The sequence below is a fragment of the Cebus imitator genome, unplaced genomic scaffold (assembly GCF_001604975.1).
Source record: "Cebus imitator isolate Cc_AM_T3 unplaced genomic scaffold, Cebus_imitator-1.0 Scaffold70, whole genome shotgun sequence".
NCBI classification, from domain to species: domain Eukaryota; kingdom Metazoa; phylum Chordata; class Mammalia; order Primates; family Cebidae; genus Cebus; species Cebus imitator.
In genome coordinates, this window is record NW_016107385.1 from 5,892,094 (window position 1) to 5,902,177 (window position 10,084).

At 38.0% G+C, this 10,084-nt stretch overlaps 1 protein-coding gene across 1 annotated transcript in view; it reads left to right on the forward strand.

Annotated features, from left to right (window-relative positions):
- Positions 1–9,284, forward strand: part of ARMH4 (armadillo like helical domain containing 4) — a 139,447-nt gene extending 130,163 nt beyond the window's left edge. Inside the window, exons 6-8 of the mRNA XM_017531055.2 lie at positions 745–776; positions 8,153–8,287; positions 8,530–9,284. Coding sequence (XP_017386544.1) covers positions 745–776; positions 8,153–8,287; positions 8,530–8,598 — 236 coding nt within the window. The 3' untranslated portion in view covers positions 8,599–9,284. The remainder of the gene's footprint in view (positions 1–744; positions 777–8,152; positions 8,288–8,529) is intronic.
- The last annotated feature ends 800 nt before the right edge of the window (positions 9,285–10,084 follow it).

Consider the following 10,084-nt stretch of genomic DNA (forward strand, 5'->3'; position numbering starts at 1 on the left):
TGCACTTTAGGTTCTAGGGTACATGTGCAGAACATGCAGGATTGTTGCATAGGTACATACATGGCAATGTGGTTTGCTGCGTCCATCCCCCCATCACCTATATCTGGCATTTCTCCCCATGTTATCCCACCCCAACTCCTTACCCCTCGCTGTCCCTCCCCTAGTCCCCCCCGACAGACACCAGTGTGTGATGCTCTCCTCCCTGTGTCCATGTGTTCTCATTGTTCAACCGCATATGAGTGAGAACATGCAGTAAATATGATTGCAAATGGTTCTCTTTGGAGCCAGCTCTGGGCAGCCTGGGCTTGCCCATTTTCCCTTCCTACCTTAATCTCTGCCCTCTGATATTGATTCAAGTGCAGCATTCCCACTGAGCTTACAAACTGAGAAAGACGAGGAGTGAAGCCAAAGAAAAGATGTCAGAGAATAAATGAACTTGAAACTTTAAAGGAGATTTTCTCTTTGCCCACACCTCCCCACTAATCATTCAATAATAATAGAAAAACATTTAGCAAACAAAAATATTCTCCACTTATCTAATAATGACATGAGGGATGTTTGTGCTCTCTGTTGCATTTCTAGATAAGTAGAAATAAAAATAAGACCCTTATTGTCATTATGTTACACTGTTAATCCTTTTACTGTATTTAATACAAAAACTCTTAAATTTATCAAATTAACTTAATACCATGAAATATAACTAAAAGATGGCTATTTACATTTTGTTATCTCATTTTTCCCTAGTGAGAAGCTGGATGGAAAAATTAAAAGACAAGGTAAGAAAAGTATTTTCTTCCATTGGATTTATTTTTAGGGGCATATAGCTTTGTCAGGCAAAATATCTTCAGAGTAGTGGAGCTTTAGTTTATTATTCTGATTCTGGTAATCTATCTAAAGATTCAGGGCCACTTGCAGGTACTCTGCAAAAAAGAGGGCCTTCCCTTTAAATCTCTTCTTTTAGAACACAGGAGACACCTTATTCTTTGGTGCACCATTCACTCTTATAAGAATATAAGAATTTATGTTGATTGGTATGCTCAATAGAATGATATCGTTGACATATCAAGGTGGAGTTTCTTTTCGGGAATTTCAGGATTGTAATCCCATTCCATCTAGCTTTTTTTGTATGTGTGCCGATATGGGACTCTCTAGATGTGTAGTTTATCACAGTGCTGCCACTTACGAGGTGTTGATGAGCTAACCTGTCTGGAATGGCCAACTACAGTATAGAAAAAGATTTTCTTTTTTTGCATTAATTCCGCCATCTACATGGTGATTGACAATATTAACTTCCAGGCTGATAGTGTTCATTTTCTTTTGATTTTCAAACCTCTCCAAGTTTTCTCTTTTGGTTACTTGGTAATTTTAAACTGAATTACTCATAGAGATACTGATGGAGTCCTGAGTCCCTTGTAGCCTGTGTCAGATCCCATTATTACAGCCCAGCTCAGATTTCACTGAGATTTCAGCTAAATGGAAATCTTTTCAGTGATCAGATATTGAGCTACCTCCAATTCACCAGTCTCAATATATTTCTGTTTATGGCATTCCATATCTTCTTTGTTGCCTGCAGTCAATTTCCCCCATGTTTGAATTTTTGTTTATTTTGCTACAGCTTAATGTTAAATAATAAAAGAAAACATTCAGTTGCAAATAAATTTATATAATTGTATTAATTCTCCTCACTATGTCTGCTTCTAAGTAAAATTTAGCGCATATAGTTTTTGAGAATGAGGCTACTTTGTATTCATATAAATTAAAAGTGACATTGAAAATTTTAAGCCTGTTGAGGTTAATGGAGGCCATTTTGGTATTTGTAATGTGTCCAATTGTGAAAAAAGGTGGGCTGTGATCAGATGGACTGAGAAGAACTTGGGGGGAAGAAAAGCTCAGAGGTTTAGAACTGGATATGTTTACATTGGTAGCGTTTCATGTTGTTTTTCAGGGGAAAATATGATACAGTGAAAATCAAGATTTGTTATGTTAACCTAGGAATTCATATATCATTGTTTCCGTAGAAAGTATCCTGAGTTATTTAAGAAAGCAACGCCAAAAAAAGACTTAAGAAAATAAACTTTTGCATGTAACCTGTTTTGAAATTTGATATTGATAAATTTCTTATCTGCATGTATATATAGCATCACCATTCCCTTAAAAAAACTGTGAAGTTTTAGAGAAAGTCTCCTTTTTTATTTTTATTCCTAAGAACTCTTTGTTCTTAGTTTGTTTCAAAATCTTGGTACCATTTCCTTGCTCCTTTTTATCAAAAGAAGTAATTTTATGTGTGATCTCTAGTTTTCTGGCTTATTCTGAAGTTTTTCCAGCTTTCTCATCACTTCCTTCTATAGTGTTTTTGTCAGTGTATTTTAATAAAAAAAAATTGGACGAAGTATATCTTGGACTCCAATAGTACTGTCATATGTACGTCTATCTTCCTCTTTCGACTCTTGGAGTGACTCGTTTAAGTCTTCCCTATATTCCCTTCCTTCTTCCATGCTTGAACTATTATATGCTAATTTGATATGTGTATTTATAGGTATATACACACATATGTACATATATCTTCCTTTACAAGTCTTACAGGTGATCCTTATCCATACTGGAGTTTGAGAAGATATATGTACACAGATCTTATAAACATATATACATGTATCTTCCTGACTCTCTATTTATCCAGCCATTCATCCATCCATCCATCCATTCATCCGTCATTTATTAAAGTCTTGTTAGTCATTATCTTCAGAAACTATTTGAGTACAAAACTATTGTCTGTTGGATGAAATCACAGAATCCCTTAGAACTGAAAACCAAACTACATACTTAACTGGGCTTTTCAGGCAAGCCAGGGCATTCTGTCAGGTTAGCTTCATTTAATTGTTCCAGTACTGAGCCTCCACTGGTTAGCTGGATTCTAGAAAGTGTGGTATTTTCAAAAGTTCTGAATTATTCCTTTTGTTATTGTAGTTTAGTCTTTCTATATTAACACTAAGTTCAGCTGTGAATGGCAGATAACTTGTGCCTTCCTCAACTCCAAATGACAATGGTTTAGCCAAGACAGAAGTTTGTTCTCTCTCTTTCTCTCTCTCTTTTTTTTTTTTTTGAGACAGAGTCTGGCTCTGTCACCCAGGCTGGAGTGCAGTGGCATGATCTTGGTTCACTGCAATCTCCGCCTCCCAGGTTCAAGCGATTCTCTTATATCAGCCAAGTAGCTGGGAGTTACAGACATGCACCACTATGCCCAGCTAATTTTTGTATTTTTAGTAGAGAGGAGGTTTTGCCACGTTGGCCAGGTTGGTCTCGAACTCCTGGCCTTATCTGACTCACTTGCCTTGGCCTCCCAAAGTGCTGGGATTTCAGGCATAAGGCACTGTGCCCAGTCCTTGTGGTCTCTTGTTTTTAAGTCTGGAGATAGTCACAGGTTAGTGGAGAGAGACACAATGACAAGGGCCCAAGCTTCTTTTATTTGATGCTCCACCATTTGTGACCCACATTCCCAAGGTCACCTCATGATCCTGGTTGACACTGCTAATTTAGCTATGTACATATTCTAGCCAGAGGAAGGAGGAAAAAGGGGGACATCTTTTTGATGATGTCCTATAAAAAGAAATAATGACACCTATTTCTTTTTAAAAAGGAAGATAAAAGTACTCTGTCTTTCTTATGGGGGAAGCATAAAAGCTCTCCTCCCCTTTTATAGAACATATCTTGAAATTTTCATATACTGCTGACATATCTTCTTGGGGAAACTTACCAAATGATGATACCCTGCTTTCCAGTAGGCAAGTAGAAGTTATATTTTTTTTGTGCCAAATCCCAAATTGGAAGCTCTTTTGCTGTAGAAGAAGATAAGAATGGATATTGAAGGATAGTTCCTATATTAATTCCATCACTGTCTTCTTGGCTAAGTGTCCAAGGTGGTGATACTTGTTAGACAAGTTTTAACTTGGCTACCCATTAATATATCTTTTCAACATCTAAATTGCTTCTCAAAACTGAAGATGCATAACAATTTTAATTGTGTAATAAAGACCAGGCCTGTTGTTATGTCAATAAAACCAATCCATTTCTTCTAGCTTTAGGAAACTGTCTAGAAAATGAATGGCCCAGACTACACTTCATAGCAGCACTTATCAATGTAGAGTCTGGACCAGCAGCATCAGCATCACCTGGAACTTGTTGGATGTGCAAATTCTCAGACTCCACTATAGACCTACCACCCAGGAACTCTGGGAAGGGGGCCCAACAATCTGCATTGTAGCACATCTTACAGGTGATCCTGATGCATGCTGGAGTTTGAGAACAATCATTGCAAAGAAATCATAAGGATGCCGTCTCAATCTGCAGACTTTAGGCATACAGTTGGTTTTCTTATGACTTTCTTGATGACAGATGTTCTGAACAAATACCTTATCCTAAGAAGGAAGGATACGTTTCTCATTGACTTCAAACAAACAAAGAAGACTCCAAAGCCAAACAAACAAAAACAAGTATGTTTAGCAATATTTTGACTTAAAATTTACTTTAAAATTGAAAACTTTATTTGGAAATAAATAATTTAAAATTTACAGACGAGATACAAGAACAACAATGGTATAGGGAACATTCCTACAGCTTTACCTGGATTCATCTGTTGTTCATGTTTTTACTCCATGTGCTTTATCATTTACTGTCACATTGTCCTCTTTTTTTCCTGAACCATTTGAGGGTAAGTTGCACGTATTGTGGCCTGTTTACCCTTATATACTTCAGTGTATGTTTCCTAAGAGTGGGAATATATTTTAAGCCGATCTTCATGCAGTTATTAGCTTGAGTATATTTACTATTGATATAATACTTTTATGGCATCTGGCATTCATATTTCATTTTTTTTTTCAACAAAGCCAAAATATCCTTTGTGAGTATATTTTCTCCTCTCTTATGGAATCCACTCTAGGATTATGTAACATATTTAATTGTCATGTTTCTTTAATTTCCTTTAATCTGGAACATTTTTATAGCCATCTTTTATCTCATTAACATTTTTTTTTTGAGACACAGTTTTGCTCTTTGTTGCCTAGGCTGGAGTGCAATGGTGCAATCTCAGCTCACTGCAACCTCCGCCTCCCAGGTTCAAGCAATTCTCCTGCCCCAGCCTCCCGAATAGCTGGAACCATAGGCATGAACCACCACGCCCAGCTAATTTTTGTATTTTTAGTAGAGATCTGGTTTCACCATGTTTGCCAGGATGGTCTTGATCTCCTGACCTCGTGATCCGCCTGCCTTGGCCTCCCAAAATGCTAGGATTACAGGTGTGAACCACCACGCCTGGCTGTTGACCTTAACATTTTTACAGAATATAGTCTTTTTAAAAAATAGAATATATTTTAAGTTTGTGGGATGTTTTCTTATGATTAGATTCAGGTTATGCATTCCTGGTTGGAATAATACATTGGTGCAATTATGTCTTTCTCAGGGTGTCTCGTCTTGGGGCATGTGTACATGCAATAATTTGGAACAGAGAAAAAGTACTAGGCAGAATTTATAACTTAAAAATATGTGCATGTTGTCTTATTTATTTTCATTGCTGAAGAAACCAAGTCATGAGCAATTCTAAAAGAAGAGTTTATTTTCCCTTAGTCAGTTTTGAAAGAATAGTTAAATTATATCTTAAGATGGTAGGTTGCTTTGCTCCCATCTTGTAATTTACTTGTAATTTCAAAGCAAGGGAGATGCCACAAAAAAAGATGAAAAAAAAAAATAGAGGAGACAAAAAAGAGAGAGATGTAATGGAATTTTTGTTAAATCTACATAAAGCTCTAGCTAAATTTAACCATTCCACAATGAAAGTATACTTTAAATCATCATGTTGTACATGATGAGTATACATAGTTTTATATGTTGATTTACAAATATATATGTAAATTTGAAAAAATAATGCTCCAGAAATTAAAAGCTTAAGTGTGTCAAGAAATGTGGAAATGATGACATACTTGAGAATACTGATGTTGCTGGTGTGGGATTAAGTTATGAGTATGAGGAGACCCGCACAGAGGCTGATCAAGTTGACTTTCCAAAAGTTCAAATGTTACTGCACTTGAAAAGCCTAATCATCTGGGCTTAAAGTTCATCAGATTTCAACATGTATGTGTTTCTGCACTCTGGGAATGGTAATTAAAAACAAATTCACAGTTCTTGTGTGAGTACCAACACTTTACTGTTGTTCAATATTTTCCCACATGGAAAATTACAGCATTTTCATAAGGCTTAAGTAGATTTAGAAGAACTTTGGAAAAAGTTTGGGCTTCTACAAAGCATGTTAATTTATTGAAAAATGACTGGGCTTTGTTTCTTGGGGAAAAATACTTAGTATGCTGAGGAACAGTGCTATCGTTCTCAAATTAATGGAAAAATTTCCATATTTTGCCCTAAGTTAAGACTCTGGAAGGCAGAACCAGTAAGGGAGCTGGCTGAGCACAAGAGGAAGGTGCTACTGTACTGTTTAATAAGGTCTGATGTATTCCTTGGATATCTACTGAGAGCCAGCGTGGCCCGGAGGCCCCCACCCAGGTGGCACTGAAGGAAATGAGAGGCAGACATCCAGATAGAACAGCAAAGTGGGTCTATTGGGGGTCCAGCCTCCTACCAAGCTGAGAGCCTCAGGGGCTGACAGCATTCCAGGTAGAAGGCCCCAAGCAGATTCTGATCCATGTATTTATTCTCTCTGAACAGGTGCTTATTATTAACAAACAGGTGTTCTGTATTTTCTCATAACTCAAAAATATACCGAGTAGGCAGCTGTTACCCGCTTACCACTGATTACAAACTAAAAGGTATTCTCCACGAGGGAGCCACAGGGGCAGGATAAACTTAATATTTCTTAACAGAAGTCCTGATAGAAATGTTGGGAAAACATCAGAGCCTGCATACTTCAGCACTTTCAGGAAAACTTTTATCATCTGTCCTGCTCTGTTTTTGGCTCAATTTGAAAAATACTAAAAAGTTTGTGCTGCATTAGAAATTTAAAAAATAGTCATATAAATGAATAGACTTATAGAAATTTTTAATTGTCTATGCATTTTGTATTGGTAGGCTTCTAGGAGGGGCTTCTTGGGAGGCAAACCAATATCTGTGTTCCCCCATGAAAGGTCTATAGATTAGTACATACCCCGATAGCCCGTAGGAGTCTTAGTGACCAAGGTGTAGGGATCACTCGGAGTATAATGGCCTTGCCCTGAACTTAAGTAGGTCCTGAGCTACTTACTCAAGTCCAGGGATATGTCAAGATCATCCTGCTCTCTGAGGACCAAAGTATCCATAGTGACACCTTGGAGACACTGGAGACATAGGCGAATTTGACACTTCCAGGATCTTTTGGAGGTATGTTGTTGGCAGTGATCTTTGCATCCTTCTCTGCCACTTCCTTTCTTTGGGGCTGGGACATTCAGAATTCCATCCCAACCTCCAACTTTGTCTTGTCTACTGGGAAGGTGATTCATTCATAGAAATCACTCCACTCATTTTAGGTGCACACTCTCTCCTTGTCTTTTCTACCTTTACTCCAATATTTAACATTCTCCCACTTGCCTTTGCAGGCCCTTTTCTTCCTTGCTGTTTTCAGAAGCCCTCACCTTTTACTCACAAGCATTTTTGCCTTTCTTTTCTTACCGTAATACAGCTAAGACAGACAGAAAGAAGGAGAAGAGAGGACCACGACTGTCAAGGCCCTCCTTTTATCCCCCAAAAAACATAGTATTCCAGAGAAGGCTTTGACCTCCTTCAAGCTTGACTCTGGCTGATATTTCCAATTTATAGCATTTTAATAGTTCTGGCATTCTCAGATGCTCACTTCATCCATCTTTAATACAAATTATATTTCTGTCATCAGAACCTGATGTTGACTAATGTGCATAAGCTAGTGGCTGGAGGTGCCACTAGGTCTAGCTGATTTATTTCAATACTTCTGTGTATTTGAAATATCCCCCAAATAGGCCTCCCTCTCTCTCTGTTGTCTTCTCCCTAAAAAATTACTGTATTTTAGGTTTGGTTTTATTTTATAACAAAGCAGACAGAAGAATTCAATGTGTCTTGAAAACCTGCTGCCATCCAGCAGAAACGAGAAACCCAGGGCAGTGTTCTGTTTAGCATCCTAATGTGTGTTTCCTTTTCTATGCAGGCTGGTTACATGTCTGGGATGCTGGTGCCTGTAGGGGTTGGGATAGCTGGAGCCTTGTTCATCTTGGGAGCCCTCTACAGCATTAAGGTTATGAATCGCCGAAGGAGAAATGGCTTCAAAAGGCATAAAAGAAAGGTATGGAACCAACAGTAGCAAAGCCTAATCAGTTTCAGAGCATTCTTTGCTTATCTCATTTACTTAATAAAGCACATGGGGTTTAATGATGCTTGAGCCGTATTGATGTGCCTGGTGGTCTGGATTAGCTGCTGTGCTCCTGACTTGGCTTCCTTTGTTAGCCTGTCTTTTAAAGTGGGCCTGTTTCTCAGCTTGGCTCTGCGGCAGAAAAAGTTTAATGCTTTTCTGTTTTCTTTCTCTAGCAGAGAGAATTCAACAGCATGCAAGATCGAGTAATGCTCTTAGCTGACAGCTCTGAAGATGAATTTTGAATTGGACTGGGTTAATTGGGATATTCCACGATGCTACTATTCTAATTTTTATTCTGGAGCCGAAAGAAAAGAACAACCTGCCACATTGCTGCTATCAGGCCGTTAGTCCTAGTGTCTGCTGGGTGCTGCGTAGTAGATTTTTCTTGTACTGAGCAGAAACGGCATGTTGTATACTAAACGTATCATGCAGTGTTTGGTTTTATTCTGTAGTGAATTTTCAACAACCGTGGGCTACAACTCATAAATATGCAGCATATATGTTTTTTAGTAGGAGTTGCTACATTAGGCAGAGTAAATATTTTGTATTTTTCCATAGTGTCCTTTTTTTGGGTTTAAATTACCTGCGTTGAGAATAATGATTGGTTGCCACCAAGGCATGCTTGACTTTGAGATATAAATCTTAACAAAGAATAACTTTTCATGATTATACTCTACCTACTTGAAACCATAGGTTTGTGGGCCATGGTATAAACTGCATTTGCATCAAACTAGCAGCAACTCAGAATGAAATAGTTTTCATTAAGAAGATCTCTCAGCGTATTAGGATTTTATGTAGATTTGTATGTATTTTGCGTTATGTACTTCAGACTCCTAGTTTTATTTTTTCTCACCTTCTGTTTTATTCTTATTCTTGGTGAGGAAAAAATGCACCAGAAATAATACATTAAATTGACTCTTAGTCTTAATGTATGCTTGCTGTCTTAAATAGTGTGATTGAGTCCAACAGAGTCATACATGTTTATGATTAAGAGATATTCTTTTTGTGTACTATTTGACTTTGCCAAGAAGAAAGGAAGAAGAAATCAAGACTGAGATGAGGGTAGGTAAGCTCTCAGAGTATTTCCGTCTGCCATTTGGTTCTAAGCTTATGTGGCTACTACTGTGACTAATTCAGTGTTGTATTTACACATCTGTGGTCTTCACCATGGAAAACGTGGTCTACCATTGGTCCTTATTTGGCCTTTTTAGAAAAACAGACATTCTGTGGTTTGTCTGCCCAGTGGCCAGAGTCCCGGTACATAACAGAGCTCATGGGAAACCGGCCTCTCTCAGGGCACCCTGCTATAAGGATGTTGGACTATGTTTGATCATTTCTCCTTTTCCCTGACCTATACAAAATAGGATATTCCAATGCGCTGTTTGAATCTGGGAATTGAGGACTTGTAGTTAGTTGAATTTTGGGGTAAAGACTTGGCTCATTGCCATGGAAGAATAAAGGTTGTTTATTCATAGTGCTGTCACTGTGGAGAACTTGTTGGTGTTTATTAGAGCTTGTCTACTATGTTCAAGAAAAGTTGCACAGTTATTCCTCATAGCTACTATGTGAGGTAGGACATGGGTTTTTATTCTCCCATTTGACTGAAGATGGAACTGAAGCAGAGAAGTGAAACAATTTTCCAAAGTTGTACCCAGAGAGAATCAGCATGAGAACCCACTTGGACCCAGAGCCATGCATCCTTAAGTTCAGCACCCTTTTCATAGACTT